Source organism: Monodelphis domestica, chromosome 2, assembly GCF_027887165.1.
Source record: "Monodelphis domestica isolate mMonDom1 chromosome 2, mMonDom1.pri, whole genome shotgun sequence".
NCBI classification, from domain to species: Eukaryota; Metazoa; Chordata; class Mammalia; order Didelphimorphia; family Didelphidae; genus Monodelphis; species Monodelphis domestica.
In genome coordinates, this window is record NC_077228.1 from 373,815,583 (window position 1) to 373,838,431 (window position 22,849).

General features: G+C 37.1%; 1 protein-coding gene and 1 long non-coding RNA gene across 8 annotated transcripts in view; one reads left to right on the forward strand and one right to left on the reverse strand.

The window, feature by feature from the left end:
* Window positions 1-3,004: 3,004 nt before the first annotated feature.
* Window positions 3,005-14,046, reverse strand: LOC103105240 (uncharacterized). Its single transcript, XR_462833.2, has 2 exons — window positions 13,936-14,046; window positions 3,005-7,360 (listed from the first exon to the last, which is right to left on the reverse strand). It is a non-coding gene; the product is annotated as an uncharacterized LOC103105240 (long non-coding RNA).
* Window positions 11,544-22,849, forward strand: part of ARMC2 (armadillo repeat containing 2) — a 184,694-nt gene continuing 173,388 nt past the window's right edge. For 2 of the 7 annotated variants that reach the window (XM_056818640.1, XM_056818643.1), the window contains exons 1-3: window positions 14,501-14,969; window positions 20,445-20,707; window positions 21,518-21,590. In XM_056818640.1, coding sequence (XP_056674618.1) covers window positions 20,490-20,707; window positions 21,518-21,590 — 291 coding nt within the window. In that variant the 5' untranslated portion in view covers window positions 14,501-14,969; window positions 20,445-20,489. Of the gene's footprint in view, window positions 11,587-14,086; window positions 14,221-14,402; window positions 14,970-20,444; window positions 20,708-21,517; window positions 21,591-22,849 lie in introns of those variants that run through there. The other 5 variants (XM_056818642.1, XM_056818646.1, XM_056818641.1 and 2 more) reach the window with 5 other exon arrangements.

Sequence of the window (22,849 nt, forward strand, 5' to 3'; positions counted from 1 at the left end):
TTTTCGAACACACTTTTTCTACCATCAAGAACAGAGGAGCCACACATTTCATCTCTAACAATAACATCCTACTGTGTTATATAAGGAAACAGAAACAGTACTAGAGAAGAATAAAAGGATGGGGGAAGCAGCTGGACAGGACCATACTGAGCAGGTCTATGCTGCAGGTGACATAACTTAAAGGCCCTAAAAAGAGGAAAATACCAAAGATTGAGGGGGAGGGGAGAAAAGGAAGGAAATAAGCATTTATTGCCAAATAGTTATTAAGATAATTAAATATTATCTCATCTTACAACATCTCTGGGAGGTAGGTGCTATTATTAACTACATTATATATTTGAGGAAACTGAGGCAAATAGATTAAATGACTTGCTCTTGGTCATACAGTAAGTGTCTGACTGGGTTTTGAACTCAGGCCTTCCTGACTTGAGGCTCAGTGATCTCTCCACTGTGCCATTTAGATACCTCTTGGACTTTAAAGTTACCCCCAAAAGGTGGTGGCAGGGAAATTATCAGTAATTACTAACCCACGTGCTTACTTTCAGATCTATAGAAGATTGCATAATCTGCATTAATCTACATTTATATCAAGGGCATCCTTCATGAAGGTGTTATTAGAAGGGAATAGGCAAGCTTTCAGAAGTGGCATTTCATAGGAAGTTACATCTTTATGGCTACACAATACAAAAGGGTAGCAAATAGATGATCCCACTGTGCTTACTGGTTGTTAATTCTATTTTGAAAAGGCATTTACTTGGCGAGAATACTTTCTCTAAGGCTCTCCTCTAATAAGGCATCTCCCATATCCAGTGCTTGTGGCACTGCCCAGATGGTATGATTGGCAAGATGCATGATGGGGGGAGGGAGGGCACGGCAGCAGAGGCCATTGGGGCTGATCAGAAAGGAAGGGTGAGGACTGACTGAGGAGTATTGGGAAAGAATCCTGAGATTAGGGGAGGATTAATGTTGATTAGGCTGAGCCTGCCTGCTCTTCTCCTTCATGCTGTTTGCCTGTGGAAGGGATTCTGTTAGCTAGGACAATGCTACCTCCTTGTGGAGAAACCCAATGGATTTTGTTCCAATACTGCAGAGAAAAACACAAGTATGAGCTCAAGTGCAGGAGACTGCCGAGGAGTCGCTGAGGAGCTGAGGAAAGGTGAAACTGAGGATGGTGCCTGGAGAATGAAATCGCCTCTGGCAACTTTGGCATCATCAGCTGGGTTGAAGCCTCAGAGGGGCCCTGTGGTTTCTGCATTTTTCAGCATAGCCTCAGTGGCCCCACTGCTCTAAGTGAAAATCCAGTTGATCAGCTCTTGGCTGGAAGAACTTGTTAAACGAATGTTCTGGCTTTTGCCCTCCTTGCTGCTCAGGGGGCTGAAGTGGGCACTGTAGGTAGGGGATGCCCTCTCTGAGTTATCACATATTAATGGGATTGCTTCTTTTACCATTTGTTTAAACATTTTCTAGAAATAATGCCCTTGGTAAAAATAAGGGTTTCAGTGAGACCCCATACAAAGGTACTGAAGGTACAGAAGTAAATCTGACTGATGGAGAGAGATTGTAAATACAGATGTTGGAGGGCAAGTGTAGCCCCTTCAGTGGGGAGCTAAAGGGGGAATGACAACCTGCTGCTGACGGGGCTGATTGTGTTGAAGATTACAGTGTTCTCTGAGGTCATGCATGTGCATGCTGGAATCATATAAAATTCCTCACAATGCATGAGTTAATCAACAAGCATTCACTCTGTGTCAGGCTCTGGGCTAGCAGCTGTGTGACGATAAGGACAACTTTGCTTGGCAAACCCTCTGATCATTCATTTCAAGAGAGGATAAAATAGGGGTACCCACAGTGACCGATGGTGTTTGCAAGTCCTGCGCAGAGTCATTGAGATGACTGTATTAGGCCCTACAGCATTTGGGAACTTCGTGAATGGGATCCCTCATCACTCAAAAAATGTTTAGCATGATTATCCACATAGGAAAAACCAAGTGGATGAAGAATGCCTATTGCTCCAACTATGATATATAGTTGAATTCACAACACAGAGTTCAGCCATTGGTGACTGTATTTGTGACAGACACTGCATATGAAAAACAAGCTAGGTGAGGTCAGCTAGGTGGCTGGGTGGATAGAGAGCCAGCCCTAGAGATGGGAGGGTCTGAGTTCAAATCTGACCTCAGATACTTCCTAGCTGTGTGATCCTGGGCAAGTCACTTAACCCCCACTGCCTAGCCCTTACCACTATTCTGCCTTGAAACCAATGTACAGTATTAGTTCTACGTCAAAAGGGTTTTTAAGAAAAGAAAGAAAATAAGCTAGGCCAGAAATGAATAGGAGAATAGGTTGGGTTGGCTCTGGCAAAATGCCAATTTCTTTTAATTATCCCAAGTTTCTCCTTGAAACAAAGGTCTATTTTTTTTAAGAACTCTTACCTTCTATTGGTGTAGGTTCCAAGGCAAAAGAGCTGTCTACAGGCCTTATTCTCTATCCACTGACCTAAAGCTGCCTTATCCCATTCTTTTTTAAGACACCAAAAGTCTTCTTGGCAAAATTGTATGGGTTTGAGACACTGAGTAGAAAAGTCTCCAAAATAATGAAATTGAAAAACTTAAGAAGAGCAATGAAGAGATGCAAGGAGGATATAAATAGCCTGTAACATAATACATTTGAGAGAGTATGCAAAAGTGGTATAAAAGCTATAATCACACAAATGTCTGATGGGGAAAAAATCTAATCATGGATCAAGAGTGGGAGAATAGGCAATAAACTAACTGTTTTATTGGCATCCGAATAATAGCAAGAGAATATAAGGAAAAATTATCACTTTGGGTAGAACCTGAGTGGTAAATTTATGGAAGGGAATGGTTTATTGCATAAAATGAGCAGGCATGCTTGGGTTACTATATGCATTATTTGATTTTGTTCAAAAGCATTAAATACAGGGTATGTATCAATCACTGTGCTAGGTGCTGAAGATACAAAGAAAAAAAACACAAGGAAACTGTTCCTGGCCTCAAGAAGCTTACATTTTATTGAAGGGAATCTCAACATCCTTTGGAGTTTGTTACAGAGAAGGATACATATTAAGTGCTCAAAAATGTTAGATAATTGACTCCCTCATGATTAAGTTATTCTTCTATTGTGTCCTTGACTTTTTTTCTTTGTGATGACTTGAGAGGTATCATCAACCACCACAAAGGAAGTCCGGTCCCCTCATCCTCTAAACATTGAAAGGCTCTAGCATTGAGTACAATATCTTGCATGTAGCAACCTCTTAATAAATGTTTGTTTGAGCTAAATTAAACTGAACTGAATCAAATGGTTTGATATCATGAAAATATTGCTTAATGACCTGATGAACGGGTAGGGATAGTTTGACCATTCACAGGCCTAACTATTTAATTCAAATGAGACACAAAACATAAAATCACAATATAAGTAGTGAAATACTAGCTATGTTTGATTTTTAAAAAACTCTTAAAATAAGTAAAAGCTAATGTATCTTACAGATGACTTTTTTGTTGACAGAATCCCTTGTTAAACACTATAATATAAATTGTATCTGGACAGAATGAGGGTCATATACTGTAAATCTAATAAAGATGTACATATTATCAAGAACCTTTTAGCTAAATATAGTGCCATATGTTTTTCCCCCAGGAGTTGGTTTGGGGCAGTTAATCCTTTTAAAGTGTTATTATATTAGATTGTCCTAGTTATGTCAAAGGCTAAAGCTGGGGGCTTCTTCATCTGTACAAATATTGTTGAACATTTAATTTTACATTCTTAGTCTAGTGCATAATGAAAAATGACTGTCCACTGAGCATGGAGCAGTAAATATAAACCAAATTTTTGACAGTTGAAAATGTGAAATAGATTAATAGACTAATGTTTCTAGTTCTCAGCAATATACCTTCTGGAAAATAAGGTTATGATTCTCTTCCTCTTCTTACTTTTCCCTTATTAGTTGAACTCAAAAGTAAAAAATTAGTTTTTAAAAGAAAGTTATTATTAGCTATATAAATGAATTTACACATTTGGCAAATGTGGGCTACTTTGGAAAGAAAGAACAGCATTTATCAGAGAAAGCTGAAGTGCTGGAAAATGAAATATTTTTTCTTGAATTGAATATTTTAAAAAAGGAAAACTAATTATTTTTTTAAATGATAACAGAATGGAAAAGTATGGGACTGGGTGTCAGGGGAAGAGTGAATATATTTGGATAGGATAGAAAGTTGGTGATCAGAGGACTTTGCCCAGTCATTTTGAAATCGTCTTTAGAACATTTTAGTCCAACCATAAAACTAACAGTCTGAATGGCTGAAATTCTGCTCTGTGGCACAGCATGTGAAAATTGGCTGGTTCTACTCTGAGAAGGCTGTTTGGTCTTGCTTTTCCTGCCCACCAATATGAGCAATACTTTGTAATTTTGAGCTTTTATGTCAATACTTCAAAAACGGGTAATTTTGCCCAACATAAGCATTCCTTCCATTGATAAAGGGTATACTTCCTCTGTCTTATTAGATAGTCTGTGAAAATTGCTCAGGTTAAGAAATGTGTAACACTTAATCTAGTGATGAACAGATAGCTCTAGATTTCATTAGAGTTGTTTCTTGGCCAAGAGGCATAGGATCAATCCATCAGTGAGTCAATTTTTTAAAAAACCCTTAACTTCTGTCTTGAAATCAATACTATTTGTTGGTTCCAAGGCAGAAGAGTGGTAAGGACTAGGCAATGGGGGTTAAGTGATTTCCCCAGGGTCACACAGCTAGGAAGTGTCTGAGATCACATTTGAACCTAGGACCTCTCAACTCTGGGCCTGACTCTCAATCCATTGAGCCACCCAGATGCCCCCAGTGACTCCATATTTGAAAGTCTTTCTAGCTTGAAGGATCAGTCAGAACTTTCATTCTGTTGACTTGAGTTTTAAGAGCCTAACATTGAAACACAAGATATTACAGGTCTTCAGTAGAGATTTGACCATACAGACTAAATTTTATATCTTCTTTAAGACACAACCAGCTCTTATTTTGTTAGCAGTATTAATAACCTGTGTCAATAATGTGGAAAGGAAACTAGAACAAGTTCTCTCGACTATCTGCCACTGTGTTGGAACAGGCAACAATGGGAATATTAGAGAGAAAAGAAATTGTCAAGACTGACAGTTGGTGGGGGAAGGGGCAACTGGGAGTGGCAGTGGGTCTTGTGACTAGCACTTCCTTTCTGGCCTGGGTAGTGGGATGTTCTTTGGCTTCCCAGTCTGGATAGGAGTGCCTTGATTTCTTTAACCCAAAGAGACAGGCCCAACCAGATCTGAAAGTCAGAACTTTTCTTGTTGCTTGCTGTCTACTGCTAAGATTTTGAAATTAAGAAAACTAGCACAGATATAATGTAGACAGGAATAAGAGAAACCCTCCACCAGCCTGTGAGGCCTGGCCTCAGCTCCAAAGCTGAGAAAGACTCCAACCTTATTTGGGTACATCCCTCTTCCCTTTTCCCTGATACCTCTACAATCCAAACTGGTTATTAAAATTTATCTTATTTGAATATTGAAGTCAGATAAGTGGACTATCTTTCCTGGGGCATAGAGGGAGCTGAACCTCAGTTCAGTCATCCAATTACAAATGTTCCTTATTGGACCCCTGCTGGGCGACCAAATTCTGGGGAAAGGCTTGTCCCTCAGGAGGGTCTGTGTTTACCTGCACTGGGGCAACTTTGGCAGCAATCCAGCAAGAAGAAATCCCAGCAGGCTATCATAAGTGGCTCATTTCTTGGACACCCCATTTTGTTCAAAAACAGCCTCTTGGCAGGGGGCATCTCTCTCCTTTGCCTCACTGGCAGCCATATTCCTTCTCTCCTTCAACTCCTCCATTCCCTGCTACAAACCTTCTGTATCCCCTGTTCTTATCCACCGCATCTTTCCCTATAAATATCACAATAACTAGGAAAAATATCTTTTGCCTCAGTTTATACCAGAAATAAGACTCTGGAAGAAAGAGTGAGGATGATCACTGTGCAACATTGCCTTCCTTCAGTCTAATTCACTCACAAATAAAGATTTCACCTGGTGATGTCACTGTTCTTCTCTGAAAACTGAAGGACAAATAACATTAGAAACAAAGTCAATCATGTTATAACATCATATGAAGTGCCATAATGGCTCATTGGTCTTCAGTTACTTCAGAATCTAAGATAATCTGTGTTCAAGAGTAATTTTTCTCTAAACCTTGGTACAGAGATTGCAAACTCTCTTGGTAGGAGATCTAACCTGCCAACAGAAGTTTGCTTCTTTAGTGTGATATTTCAAAGTAAACCCCACTTTTCTCTTTCTTTGGGGGCCAGCTTGCTTACACAATCCATACTCACACTATATAGTTAGGAGTTTTCCTGAAGGGGGGGTGATCAGGCTATCACTCTCAGGGTCCCAGGGGTAACCCTGGAAGGAAGAATAAACTCCTATTCCTCAAAAACATAGTTCCTGAGTCCTCTCAGGTGTGTTTCTCATTGAATAAATCAGCTAATATGATACAATTAGTTCTTAATCAAAAGCATTTACTAAATACTAAATAGAAGGCAAAGCAAGAATAATTCAAACATAACTTTCTATTCATAAATCTGGAATATACTCTTCTGCTAATGCACATAGTATTCATGAGGGATAAAAGGAATAAACATACAAAATTACAAGCAAAGAGGCAAATGAGTAGGAAACACATGAGTTTAGAGGAGCTCACAACTCTGGATTGGAGGCCTTGATGTCTTTGATCTCTCTCAGGGACAATGTACTACAAGTCATTTCTTCTTCTAGATAGGGCTTGCTTCTAAGCTCAGGCTATTCTTCCAGGCTGCCAAGGTAATGTCGAGTTCTTTCACCCAAAAAAGAACCACTAAATCTGAGAACTACAGAGATTTTTCAGGTCTGTTCACATAATGCCAAGGGAGCATTAAACTCTTTCAGCAAGACTAGTTACCCTAAGCCTGGGATTTGTGGAGCTTTTCCTGTTCTTCTCTCTTGGCTGGACTCTTGAGAGGTTTCACCTTAACAGGAAGTAGATGAAAATTAAAGGAAAGGTCAAACTTTTCTCCTTCTGTGAACTCTTCCAGCAAATACATTTTTTTTCCCAATAAGCACTTCCAACCAGCAGAATTTTCCTTTCTTAGGTGTTCTAAGAAAGAAAGTTTTTCTCCAATCAGCTCTTCCAAACAGTAGATGAAAGTGCAGACTCTGAAGTCTTCCTGTATTTTAACTCTGAGGAATCTCCTCAAATCTACCCAGAGATCTTGTTTTGTTTCTTGGAGGTCTGGCGATCAAGCTGACTGGCTTCAAAGCAGGGTCTCTCATGTGAAATGACTTCTCTCTCTTAGGAAAGGAAATCATAAAATACACCTGTCAGTCAAGCCACAGATAGGCAATATATAGTTGTTCCTTAGTCACCATAGTTTTAGGAATCAGGGTTTTCTAGCTTTCAATCCTATCAGACTAGGTGCTAGGAAATAGGACAATATGGATATCTTTGCTTTCAGTGTCTTTTCTCTTTGGGGCTGATTTTTCAGTGGTTCTTATATAACTAACTGTCTTTGTTTTTGCTCCTATAAAATTGTCCTAATCATAAAGAAGTAGCTTTACACATTACAGCTAAAAGACCTTTCCTGGATTTGTCCATTTGTTCCTTTTCTCCTTTCTTTTTCCTTAACTTCTTCTTAATACTTTCCTATCTCTATATTGATTTCCTCCACCACTTTATGATTCTGTCCCACTATTTTCCTGTTATACCTCTCCCATCTTTCTCTTTGACCCAAATGGACAAGGAAAAGAAATTATATGGTCAAAAGAGAATAATTTCTTCCCACAAGAAAAAAACTTATATTTTTTTCTGAAATCTGCTTAGATACATATCACTCATATGAACCTGCTTCACTTTTGGCAAGTTCCTTAAAATGAGACTACAAAGGGTGGTTAAGTATCTCGGTGGCTCTTCTAGTAAGTATATTTTTTCCCCCAATAAGCACTTCTAACCAGTGGAGTTTTTCCTTTCTTAGGTGTTCTAAGAAAGAAAGTCTTTTCTCCAATCAGCTCTTCCAAACAGTAGATGGAAATGCAAACTCTGAAGTCTTCCTGTATTTTAACTCTGAGGAATCTCCTCAAATCTACTCAGAGATCTTGAACCCAGAGGTCTGGTTCAAATGTGACCTCAGATGCTTTCTAGCTATGTGACCCTGGGAAATCACTGGACCCTAACTGTTCCTTCTACCTTGGAATCAATAGTTTATAATTCTAAGACAGAGGGTTAAAAAAAAAAAAGACTACAGTTTAATTTTGTTTATAACATCCAGGATATAATTTTATACTAATTACATCCATCCCTATAAGACAGACCACAGGCTCACAGAATTTCATAGTTGAAAGGGGCCTTAGTAGTCATCTGGACCAATCCACACAAGAAAAAAGAATCTCTTCTATAATAGACCTGACAGATGGTCATCTAGCTCTTTCTTGAAGACCTATCTCATGAGGAGATACCCAGGGCCTCCTGAATTTCAAGTGTACCCAATTATTCTTTCAAATAGTTCTAATCTTTGGGAAGTTTTCTCAGGCATAATGTCTAAATTTGTGTCTTTTTAACTTCTACTCATTTCACCTTATTTCTGCCTCAGAGCTGGGAAGAACAAGTGCAATCCCTCTTCTACATGAATGCCCTTTAAATACTTGAATAAATTAAGGAAATGAATGAAAAAACATTTAACTCTTACATGAGTCACAAGCCTTATGCTAGACAATGGTGATATAAACAGCAAGAAAATCCCTGCTCTCACTGAGCTCACATTCTTACAGAGGAAAAGGACATAGGAAACTAGAGGGCAGTTGGAAATGCCTGGTGGTTTATGATTCAATGGCAAAGCAGATGATAAGACTTTGAGCTTATATCTCTACCTACAAAGAAACATGTAACGTCTCAATACCGTTTTACTGAAGCAAGTGAAGGAGTTTCTTCAAACTGGGCTTCATTGCGTGCCATACTTTGATGGATTCTTTATGGAGCACCAGCCTTGCCTCTGCTGCTACCCCTTAAGTACAGGGCATTTTCAAATATCCAGATGAAAATGAAGCAGAAGTTGCTGACATGGCCTACCTTACCCTGATCCTGACAGACATCTGTGGCTTGGGTGGCAGTGGCAACTCGACTAAAACTTTTTTTTTTTTTTAAGTTGCCAATGATCTCTTAACTGCCAAAGCTGATGACCTTTTCTTTCAGGCTTCACCTTTCTCTTAGCAGCTTTTCACACTATCAGTCATTCTTTCTTTTTGGATACTTAATTTCTCATGTCTGTACTGCTGACAATGATGCTGGCATATCACTTATAAAAACTCTCATATCTGAAAACTAGGAAAAGCTATCCTAATAAGGAATTATGAGAACTGCTTTCTTATCTATTAGTCACAAACAATTATGCACCATTATGATCATCAACAAACATTTACAGGGCATTTGTTTATTGTGTGAGAGTGCAAGGCACAAGCTGCTAAGAGAAGAATGAGGGCTGGAAAAAAAGGTCATCAGATATGGCAGTTAAGAGATCATTGGTAACTGAAAAAAACAGTTTCAGTAATGGAAACACGAGGGCTACTGCATTTAAAGGTTCAGGAATATCATTAAAATGGGACTGTAAATCAGGAACTAATTTTATCCTCTAACATAATTCTAAAAAAGATACTTGTAGTTTTTTTCCATTTCTGAATAGTGCTAAGCACCTGGAATAGTGTGATAGTTTGAGAAGCCCAAAGGCTTATTGGAGTTAGTTAACAATCACAATGAAAAATAGGGATGTACTCTATATAAGTTATACTCTAAGAATATACTCTATAATAAGTTGGCATATATTCCACAGCAAGCAGCTAATATTCCTTTATCATTTCTTCATTGTTATATCCTGTGAAACCAGGACAGTGCACCAGTGCTATGTCAGGAAACTGAGTTGCTTTCATTTGAACTATCTTAAGAAGATTCTGAAGATCATCTGGCAAGATAAGTTACTGAACACAGAGGGTCTTTTTCAAGCTGAACTGCTAGGCATTTAGAGTCTAAAGCAGAGAGTGAAACTCCGATGGGCTGGCCATGATGTTTGAATGCCAAAAGCACATTTGCCTAAAAGATTATTTTAATGAGAACAAGGCAAGCACTCACATGGTGGATAGAAGAAGCAAAGGCCTTTCTGAAGAACTTTGGTAAAGATTGTGAGGCATGGGAGACACTGGCACAAGACCATCCAGAATGGTGTGCTACACCAGAGAAAACACTAGTCCTATGGGCAAAACAGAATTGCAATAGCTCAAAAGGAACATGAAATGTATATATTTAGAGACATCTCCATCCCAAACATTTACATGGGCTATCTGTACCCAAACTGTGCCTGTGCCTTTTGAGTTCCTATTGGGGTGATCAACCAGTCAGACACACTGTACATTGACTCTGACAGAATGATGTTGTTTTGGACCCTTCCAGGTATATATTAGTGTACCTAACCTCTGTTTGCCTTAGGTTCTCCAACTGGAGGAACAAACTCATAGTTTAAAAAAGTTTATGTTGAAAATGCTTATTGTTTGTTTTCATTACTAGCAGGTGAATAGATTCAAATAACATTGCAGTAAACTAAATTCAGAGATTCCCAAAGTTAAAGGAGAAAGACCCTCTGGGTGGGACCAAGAAACAAACCATATGTGGGAGTGGTGTCTAATTTTGGAGAAGTGTCCAAGATTGAACCTGATCTGTACTTCCTTATTCAATACAGTGGTTATACATGCTTTAAAATTAGTATGCAAAGATAATGTGATCTGATTATTTTAAAACTAATTTCTTACAGGGGGTGATTTAGGAGAATTAGATGCACCTGGACTGTATATTAACAAAAGTTAAATGCATCCTGAAGTATTTGAATTGTTATTTTTAAAAAGAATTCCATTTTACAATCACTATTATCCTCTCTGTAGAGTCATATTTTGAAATTATTAGACAATGAGGAAACATGATATACAGATATTTACTTTATACAGATTTTTGAGAATACGTGAAATAAGGTAAACTATCATTATTGAACACTAAATTTATGTGATGGGGATTGTACAAATTGTAGTCTAGGGACATGAGGAACTGAGAGGGAGCTAAGAACTGTTTGTGAGCTAAGCTTCATTTTTGCACTTAATAAACCTGTGCTTTTTTTATAGTCTTCCCCATCTGTTCTTGCCTGCTTGCTCACTGAGAGTGATAAGAAGAATCTTTAAATGAATATTAAGATTCTTAGGTCCTCCATAAATAGAATTCCCAAGTGAAACAGTTGATTAAAAAACAAACAAACAAAAAACTTTATGATATCAGCATCCTGGGGAATTATAGTATTCATGATGTAGGACAAGTCAGATTTTGGTTAAAAAATCTTCAACCTCACTCTCTTCTTGTCTGTATAATATGATATCAATCATACACAAAAATTCTGTGTCAGAAATGTTGCTAACAGAACATATAAACAATAAGGACAATGGCATTCTGTTTGTTTATTCCTCCAGTAACCATGGAGGAAGAGGTACAGTAGGTCAGTATAATTCCCTTTTGCTGCTATGCCCTAATTATTTCCCCATACTGTGCACTCCATTGAGATAAATGGGGTGGTTTAATTGCTTCAAATGTTTTCTGTTACTCTGCCTTTCTCATTCTTTTCAATTGTTTGAAATTTCCTTATATTTGCATTCAAAATGAGTTTTTCGATATGGTTTCAAGTAACCATGTATCTTGACTCATAGGATCCCATGAAGCAGGGAGATTTTTTTGTACTCTTGGATAAGAATATCTTATATTTGGGAGCTGACTGCAGAAGGATATAATATAGACAGCACCACAGGCTTTATATCATGTGATAATTAATTAGGGTGTGTGGTGACGATTTTCCCAAGTCAATTAACAAATGATAAGGGCTTATTTAAATTAACAATAATTTGTTACATGTTTTGTGTTCATAACTGTGTGCTCTATGGAGTGTTTTTTTTTTTTCTTAAACAAAAGGGACTCTGGTCTTAAAGAGCTTCCCATTTTAGGAAGACAATACTTATAAGTATATAAGTATGAAATAGCCAATCCATACAATCATTACAAAAGAATTCCGTGCTTAATAAAGCATTTAGCTGGTGGCTAAACTTTGTAAAGGGACATGACAAAAGGAAAGTCTGTGACATTCACATGACAGAGAGATGATATATGAGAGATGATATATAAGCCCAGACAATCAAGTTTCTTTGCATAAAGCTGACATAATTTAAGGACTTGATCTGAATGTGGGGTTTAGGCTCCAACCCCTAAAGGAAATAAATAGGATTACAAGAAGTCATTTAATGATTGAATCTACCAAACATAATATGCCAAGACCTGTTGCTTTCTACCAACTATTGCTTTAAGGATGGAAGCTCAATGGCTTTCATGATAAAATGGTAATACATATATCACTTCATATCTCAAAATTGTCACTATGAGAACATGATAAAGACAGCAGAATTTTCAGATAAAATATCCCAAGTTCCTTCCATTATGTAAGAAATAGTTACTAATACCAGACACTGATTCTTCAGTGATTTTAGTGTAACTACTGCCTCCAGAGATTTAAAGTTTTCATAGACTTCATTTGACACCACAATTTTGAGGGAGCTATTAAAACAACATATTAAATCAATTACTTTGTTGAGTTCTTGCTTTATACAGAACATTAAGATGTAGCTGAAAAATGGCAAACTTAAGGAATGGTTTTTTTGGGGAGGCAAATGGTATGATCCCTTGAGGTGCCAGCTAAGTTTCTTTCTTTCTTTTTTTTTTTAAGCTTTCCAAAATGATTTGCTGCTGATGCTTTAATGTGGCAAGTCATTTAGCATTCCTTGACCTCCATTGCTTCATCTGTAATATGAGGACATTGGACAAGGTGGTCTTTATGGTTTTTTCCAGTTTTACATACAGTGATCTAGGATTTTTTCTCTGTGGGAAGTTATCATAACTCTTCATTTGGATCTTTCCCATATTTTCCCATAAATCCACCAAAAGGATTGATAAATTGTTTTAGTGATGGAGAGGAAAGGTAACAATTTATCATTGGTTTATTATATTAACAACTATGATCATTACTCATATAGAGAACCCAGGTTACTTAAAGGACTAGCTTAATGGAATAATGTTAACTTTTAAATTTTATTCATTAAGAAAACTTAGTGCTTAAAAATCTTCAAAATCTATTTTGTCATATTTTGGTTTTTCTTTTAGTGAGCTGGTAGCATCCCATTTATTTGCTAATTAATCACGTATTGCCTTTTGAGCTAAACTTTTACAGAAATTCTTTATCAGTCAACTCTTCCCTTGTTAGTGCCTTGCCTTTCCAATTATTTAAATTATTGATGTAGTGACTTTGAGTTTTTCTAGCCTCTCCTCCCCCTACCCCCAGGGTTAATGAGGTCTAATACTAAGTTCAGTGGTGATATTTATCATCTCAGTTATGTTTAACACTAAAAAATAAATCTAAGTGGTCTAAGTGTGATGATAAGAATATTCTTTTATTTTCTTTAGCCAGAAGAATATAATTAGCTGTAACTGAGTTAGCTTTCACCACCCTTTAACTGAGTCACTGAGATCTCATAGTGGGCACTCAGTAAGTGATAATGAAGAAATTATAAATTGAGCACAGTATTCCGTTCAGTTCAATTTAATAAACATTTATTAAATGCTTGTTATATGCCCAGCGATTTAGTGATACAAAGACAGAAAAAACAAAGACAAGTCCTTGTCCTCAAGGGGTTTACATTCTATTGGGGAAGAACATATATGAATATCATTTATGATTGTAGATATCTAACACAAAAAGCACATCAAATACAAACTTATCTTCCATACATCCATCCCTGCTGCTTACCTTTCTTCTAGGTGTCAGATTGCGCCTGAGCTCAAATTCCCCGACTATACTCTCCCCAATATGCCTTGCCCACCTCCCCCGATGCGCATGCGTCAGGGCCGTCTACGCATGCCCAGTCACCCTTAAGCGCTCTAGAGGTCTCTCCAGTTCTTCTCTCTCCAGGCTGCCCTCGCTCTGCCTGTGCTCAGGCTTCAGCTGCTGCCCCCGCCTCCATCGTCGTCGCCTCCGGGAGGCTAGAATAATGAGCTGAGCCGCAGTCACCGACGTTTCCAGCTCTGACTACAGGTGCTTCTGGTCAGACTGGAGCCCCCTTCCTGGCATCCATTTCCACCATTCGGGCAGTCGCCGCCGTGTCCTTGGGGGGGCCACGGGCTCTGGAGATGGGGAAGTGGGGCCTGGAGCAGCGGGAGGGAGGAGGCAGTTTGTGTATGGTTACCATGGAGACGGAGGGCTGGTCTCGGTTGCTGTCTGCTAGAGGGCTGCGTTGCTTACACTGCCTGGGAGCCCCTGAACGCGGAGCGCGACCCCGGGAGTGGGGAGTGGGTATGGGGGCGAGTCCTGGTCGACTTGTGGGGTGGGCGCTATCTCTCTCTCCCCCAGGTTGTGGTTAATGTAAAGCGTGAAGCAACTTTAAGCAGACCTGTTGCCCTTATGTGCTGGGGACTGCCCTACGGGCTTTATTTAGATCCCATCATTCTCTTTCTCTACCTGTAGCATCTCTGAGGTTGGGAGAACTGGGTGTCAGTCTTCGAGGGTCTTCCAGTCCCAACTCCCCCCTTCTTCCCCTTGGAGAATACTGAGCCAAACCACCTGGGGAGCCGGGGGGGGGGGAGCTTGGACCAGAAGTGATGCAGGGAAGGACTCACCTCTTGGCTCTGGAGGAGGAAGCGTAGGAGGAGACAGTGGCAGAAGCAAGGAAAGACTGTACTAGGTTTTCCAGCTAGATCATGTTCTCTGCCTCCTTTTATGAGGATCTTTACCTAATAGATGAAGAAATCAGAATGTTAGCCTGTGGTACTGTAATTCACCAAGAGGTAATATTGCTATTAATAATTCCTACTAACTTACATTTATGTAGCACGGTTAAGATTTGCAGTTTTTCCCCCCCACCCAAGCACAACAGGTCTCTTACCCATATTGACGAAGGGTTTTTTGTTTGTTTGTTTTTGGCGGGGGATGGTGTGTTTGTGTAAAAATTTGTGTAAAAGCGAACTAGACTAAGTTGAACAAAGTTTTGTTTATTTTGCAAATCTCCTCTGCCTCCTTTCCTTCCCCATATCTTATGAAGATGTAACAAAAACCAAAATTACATAAGAAGCAGGTCCTACATAAGAATCAGGTTTCTTTCCTAATTTCTTCTTCTTTTTTTTTAACCCTTATTTTTTGACAACTCTTAGACAGAAGGACAAGGCAAAAGGGGTTAAGTGACCTGCACAGGGTCACACAACTAGAAAGTGTCTGAAGCAGATTTGGTTCTCCCTGCTCCAGGCCTGACTCTATTCACTGTGCCACCTAACTGTCCTTTAGGTCCAGTTTCTAATAGAGCATTACTGATGATTCCTATAATACTTGATACAAATTCTCTTGCTGCAAGAAAACACAAAGTTAAAAACAGATCAAACAGATGCATCAAAAAACATTCTGAACAAAATAGCAACATCTTCCCTACCTTTCCTATTTCTTTAAGGCGGTGTGTTTTTCATATTCATTACCAATTTTTAGTGACTGATGCTTTTTCACTTTGTGGATAATTGATTTGCACAGCTTAAAAATGTGAAGTTGCTTATCATGGGTATTTATTTCAAATAAAATTAAAGGAGAGGACTTTATTAGCCCATAAATGAAAAGAGAACATAACTTCATTATATAAGAGGGAATTTCATTGTTTCAGGCCATCTGTGGAACTATTCAGCTTTTTATTATAAGAATATGAAGTAGAACTAACTGTATTCGCAAAAGTGCTTTGCTCTAAGCATCTCCATGTAGAATTAGCAGGAACCATTTTTTAAGAAGTTAGAACCTAGGTTATAGAAGATTATAAATTAACACTTTGAATTTCTTCCAGTCACCAATAGGGAATATTTTGCTGTTCTGACTGGTACCCAGCAGATGCATTCTATGTATTTGGCAAGAGAATTTTTGGAAAGTTTAAAATTTTAGTCATTGTCGTTTTATATTGGAGATATACTTTCCAGGAATTGTGCAAAGCCTTAGAGAAAAATTTTGACATTTTTTAAAGAAAATTTAAAAAGTTGAATACTATAAGGCTAAAAAAGTGCAGTATGATCAAAAACAATTCTATCAAGAACTTCAGGTTATATCCCAAACCTTCACTGTACTTTGGGTTACACTTCTATTATTCTAAAGCAGTTTCTAGTGCACAGTGCTGGACGCGTAGTAGGTGTTTAATGTTTATTTAATTGAATTTGGAATTATAGGAATTTTGGCATTATAGTTCAAATCCTATCCCTGATGCTGACTACTCATGAGCCCTTGGGCAAGTTCTTTTATTTTTGAGCCTTAGTTTCCTCATCTGTAAAATGAAGGCATCTCTGAAGGTCCCTTACAGCTCTTTGACTTAGTTTAACAACTGGACGACTTGAGGAACTATAATAGATCCTTCTGGTTATATGAGTACTGTTCTAGTAGTAATGGACTTTCTAGGTTAACTGGTAGACCAAGTACATGCAAGTGGTTAGATTTTAGCAGGGCATTTAACAAAGCCTCTGATACTGTTCTGCCCAAGATGGAAAATTTGATCAGTATCTAAACTGACTGGATCCAGAAATTTGTTAATGGGTTAATGTTAACTTGGAGCATCTGTAGTTGAATTTCTCAGGAAAAGGGCATCTTCTTGGGCCCAAGGTAGTCAACAGTTTTATCAAAGACTTAGAAGAATGAGTAGATGGCATGCTTTTCAGATCTGCAAATGACACTTAATAGTTGGATGACAGAGTTTGTGTCCAGAAAGAACCAGACATGCTAGAACAGTGGACCAGATTTCATGAAGTGATATTTAACAGAGATAAATGCTGCAGTTGGCAAAAAAGAAGAAAAAAATATCTAACTTGATCTTTACAAGTATAATCTATCAACAAGCATTTCTGACTCTTTCAGGTCCTAGAGGCTGAAAAACCAAATAATCCTTGCTCTTCTAGGAGATTCAAGAATCCCTTCAAATTCAAGTGCTTCCTTCTTCCAAAGCTGTTAATGGCTTCCCCTCAAATAAATTATCCTTGTATCTTTTTAAATATATTTTTTCAACATGATACATTGCATATAGCCCCAGAGCCAAGAAAACCCGGGATTTCAGATCTGCCTCTGACACATACTGGCTGTGTGACCTAAAGCCAGTCATTTAGCCTTTTAGTACCCTAAATATCTTTCTCTCTTTTTAAAAATACATTTTTATTTACTTAAAAATTTTTTGTATTCCAAATTATCTCCCTTTCTGTTGCCCCTCCCCCACCCACTGAGATGGCAAGCAATGTAATATCAATTATATATGTGAATAATACAAAGTATGCTTCTATATTAACCATATTGCAAAAACAAAAGCAATAAAAAGAAAGTGAAAAAACTGTTTCTTTCTGCAGTCAGACTTCATCTGTCCTTTCTCAGAAAGTGTATAGGATTTTTCAATATGAGTCCTTTGAAATTGTCTTGAATAACTGTAGTGATCAGAGTAGCTAAGTCTTAGTAGCTAAGCCAATCATTATTACAATATTGCTATTAATCTGTACCTTATTCTTCTGGTTCTCCTAATTTTACTTTGCATCAGTTCACATAACTCTCTCCAGGTTTTTCTGAAAACATCCCCATCATCATTTTTTATAACAATAGATAATGCTTTTAAGACCATAAAGTTGTAGAGAAGTTGCTGATCATCATTGACAGAGACAATTACATATTTCATATATACTTAATTATTGTACATGCTATGTCCCCTGATAGAATGAATGCTCTTTGAGGGCATGGACTATATTGCCATTTTTATTTTTGTATTCCTATCATGTAGCACAATGCCTGGCACATAGTAAGTACTCAATGAATGCTTTTTACTTGAAAGATTAATGTGAGGTTATAGAAATACATACAGAATAAGTTAAAGGTAATTTGATAGGGCAAGGAGGAGAAACAAGCTGTTGGAGGGGAATCAGCAAATGGTGCATGTGGAAGGTGATCTTTCAGCTCAATTTTGAGGGATTGTGATTCCAAAGACAAGACAGAAGGGCATTCTAAGCACAGGGAACAACCAATGGAAAGGCAGAGAGATTGGAAATGTGAAGACGTGAGGAAGAGCCAAAAGTCTAGTTTGGCTGGATACTAGAGTGTGTGAAGTGGAGTAATATGGAAAGATAATTTAAAATCAAGTTGTAAAGGACTTTACATGCTAAACAGAAGAGGTTATAGATGAGGAAAACAGGGCTAATTATTTTTGTGAGAAAATGATCTGAGTCTTTTGGTGGATTACAAAGTCATTGTGAAATTAAAAAAAAAAAAGAAAGTTAAGATCCTTGCCTTTAAGAGAGATGTCCAGAACATGGGAGATGATAATCTCACTGTGTGTTGCCTAATCATATCACTTCTAATATATTTACCATTCGTTTTTGGAAGTCACGTTTTGCGAAATATGGATAATATGGAGAACATTTAGAAAAAGGCAACCAAAGTAGTGAACCACTATCTTGAGACCAGGCCATAAGAAGGTTGGTTTGAGCAATCTGAAACATTTAACTTAGAAAAAAAAGGCCCAAGAGAGGACATAATGGCTATCTTCAAATATGTAAAGGGCTGTTGAATGGAAATATAAATTTGTTCTACTTGGTTCTGGAGGGCAAAACTAGATTGGTAAAAGTTTCAGAAAAGTAGATTTAGATTTGACATAAGGAAAAGCTTCCTAACAACTGGAATGGTTTAAAAGTGAAATGGGATGTTTTGAAAGGTTATATTTTTCTCTTTCCTGAAGGTACATATTGGATGACCATTTGGTGAGGGTGTTATAATGGTCATTCCAGTTTACCATTAAACTTTATGGTGGTTGTCCTATCTATATCTAAGATATCCATCTTTTCCATATGAAAAAAACAACATTTGGTTTTATTTTTCATATAATTATTTCTCTACCTGACAACTAGAAAATGGAACTTGCTGGGATTTGAAAGTCATGTTAGCATCTTCAATGTTTAGTGTCATATTGTGGCAAGTTCTGATTTGCTGTCATAGAGAATCATCCATTGATATCTGGCTCCCTAAGGGAATATAGTAATATGCACATGAGTCATAAAATATTCATTTTTGTATTATTTTTACTTAATTTTTACAAAAAACATTGATTAGCTGATAAGGTTTTAGTAACTTTTCTAGCTCTGTGTTTTATATTTTATTTCAGGGGAACATTTTTTTAACTGAGCAAACAATTTAGAAATTATATGTTAAGCATTATTCTTTAGGAGCTTTTGTCAAGGGTGGTCTAATAAAAATCATATCTGATTAGAGCTGGAAGGGATCATAGAGATTTTCTAGTATAACCCCTTTATTTTATAGCAGTCTTCTAACAGTATTCACAATTGCCTATTGAAATTTGATACATATTTTCTGGAACATACTTCTAGAACTAAATATGATTTATAACATTTCAATTTAATCATACTATATGAAATTATGCAGCTGAACTTTGCTCTGAAGTTTTTTGAAAAAATACATACTTTGGGAAAAGTTTCCCTCCTTATATTAGTCATTGGTCTTACAGTTTGCAGACAAGGAGGATAAAATAAAAATCAGGTAACAGGATGGAAAGGAAATGTTAGTTAAGAATCCTTCATGGGGGATCCAGATCAACTTGAAGGTTGGAAGAGCAAAAGATTTACAGTATTTGGAAAACAGTTATTCATTAAAGTAAATGAATGAACAAGAAGTAAATAAAATGAGTAATTCATAAAAATGAAGAGAGAAGAGAATGTATCTGAAAAACTTTCCAATGCAGCTTAGTATACTCTAATTTCTGCTTTATTTTCTTTAAGTCAATGTCATTTCTTAATTTTCTGTATCTAATGGAAAAAAGAGGGTTGTGGAGGGATAGGAAAAGGTAGTTGGTATAAAATAATGAATTATCTATACATTCAGCTAGGCATTCATTCATCCATCTGGCCCTATTAAAAGTTGTATTACTTTAAATCCTGATATATCTTGTCCTATGGAAAGGGGGCCATACTTTTTGTTCTGCTTGCTATGCAAATAGTATGGAATTGTGATACAGTCTGTGCTCTTTTCTGCTTTTGTGATGGTAATGTTCTAGGATGTAGGATCATTACAGTTTTAGTTTTTAAAAATAATAAATATTCATTTGAAATGATGTCTGACTCAAATGTTTCTTGTGATTATAACTATGAACATTTAGTATTTGAAAGCATAGTATAGCAGAATGTGATATAGATTATTTAAGAATTCACTAATCTTTTAATTGCATGTTACTAACAAATAGTTGATGTGTTACCATCTATCTGCAGTGTGTGGTGTGCTTCCCGAAGGGTACTTTGCCTTAAAAAAGAAAGATGCAGTCTTCACATGATAAAAAATTAGAAAAATTGGACCCATTTTATAGACGTTCAGTAACCAAACAGAAGACCAGTGCAGAAATCATCAGTGAAGCACGAAATGCACTAAGAACTGTTAGAACTCAAAGACCATTTACACCACGTGAAGATCAAAGAAAACTATTTGGACCAGCATCTTCAAGAACAGCAGATAATAGACCTCCTTCGTCTTTTAGGTACCTGATGTTTTTTGTTTTGGGTAGTTTTTAAAATTCATGAAAGCAATTGACAGTTTCTTTTTCTTCTATTTGGGGGTAGTTTATAAGTTTGATTATTGCTGATGAATTCTTAACAATCTCCTTTGGTGATCCTTGTTAATAATGCTAAGTTTTTTGGCTAGGAAAGTTCTGTGCCTTCAAACTAATAGTAGTGATTTTTAAATCATATTTAAAGAGAATGGCACAAAATAATCTTTATATTTTGGATATATTATTTTATCAATCAATCAATGCACTTTATCTCATCTGAAAATTATGAAAAGGAGTTCATCATATGTTCTTAAGTGTTTATAAATTTTAATTTTCTTGCTACAGATATATCATTTTATTAATCAGTACTCTTTACCTCACCTGAAAATTAATGAAAAAGAATTCATCAGGGTAGTGAGGCAGCTCAGTGAATAGAAACCCAGGTCTGGGTTCAAATCTGCCTTCAGGCACTTTTTAGCTAAAAAGTGGGCAAGTTACTTAACCCCAATTACCTAACCCTTACCACTCTTCTGACATGGAACTGATACATAGGATCTAGTCTAAGACAGACGGTAAGGATATTTTTTGGTTGTTGTTTGAAAGAGGAGTTTTTCATTAAACATTCTTAGTTATTTTCCAATTTCCAATTTCTCTTATCCCCAAAATTTAAAATCCTAAACACTTACAAATTTCTTATGTTTACAACACTTTAACTTTTATTTGCTGAAAGAAAACATATCCTAGAAATGGAATAGTTAAATATAAAAGCTAATGTGTCTTCAATGTTTCTTATGCTAGCCTTCATGCTTCCAGCTTTGAATCATCTGATTCAAGACCAATTTCTGGTACGCGGCTCAGTCCACTAGAGCTTGTGAGTATCTTTTATTAACAATGTTGAATAATAATAATAGCATTGGCAAGAAATACACAGAATTAGCTTTCTCTGTATTTTAGAAGAACTGAGAGGTAGATATAACATAATTATAATTCTGTGTGTATAGATTACATTGTAGTAACTCCAATAGGATATTCAGTATATGACATGACATTTCCATGATAATGTTTCTTATCACATGATAGGTAGTAAAGAAAAGCTCTTAGCCAAAAAAAAAAATCTCTTTATAAAAAAACCTGTAAGGAAGATAAGAATTTTTAAAGATCAACTTATGAGAAAAGTAAGATGCTAAGAGATTAGACATGAGCAAACATGTAATAAATATACTTAGTTCTCGGTAATATATCACATAATAGGGGGCAGCTGGGTAGCTCAGTGGATTGAGAACCAGGCCTAGAGACAGGAGGTCCTAGGTTCAAATCTGGCCTCAGCCACTTCCTAGCTGTGTGACCCTGGGCAAGTCACTTGACCCCCATTGCCTAGCCCTTACCACTCTTCTGCCTTGGAGCCAATACACAGATTTGACTCCAAGACGGAAGGTCAGGGTTTAAAAAAAAAAAAAAAATATATATATATATATATATATATATATATATATATATATATATATATATATATATATATATATATATATATATATATATATATATATATATATATCACATAATAGTTTCCCAAACCCAGGGATCATATTGGCTTTGTACCAGCTACAACATAAGTCTCAACTAAGGTGAACTTAATGGATCTGCTTTGCCTTTAGACTGAGTAGCCTTGGGGAAATTTGATTCTGGCAACCAGGCATTAATTGTTTAAGCATCTACCTCTAGGATCTTATTTTCCTGCTGAAGATCTAAGAGTTTGTGATTGGTTATGTTGGTCTGTGAGTCATCTTCAGAGAGATAATAATAAAACCCCTGGGAATGTACAAGGTCACTGAATGATAAAGTATAAAGAGAGAAGAACACTGTGGGCTCAGGCCTTAGGGAATGTTCTTAGGGTGAATGACAGAGATAGATAACTATCAAAGCAAAGTAGTCTTAGAGGTAGGAGGAGAGACAGTAGTATCATGAGCCCTAGAAAGGATATAGTTTGGAGGAAATGACGGTTAGCCGACAGGTCTTGGGAGTGTGACTGCTGAGCAAAGAAAATTGGTTTCATCAGTTAAGAAATCACTGGTAATGAGAGAAAGGGAGTGGGGTGGGATGGACATTTCAGTTGAATGATGAGACTAGAAA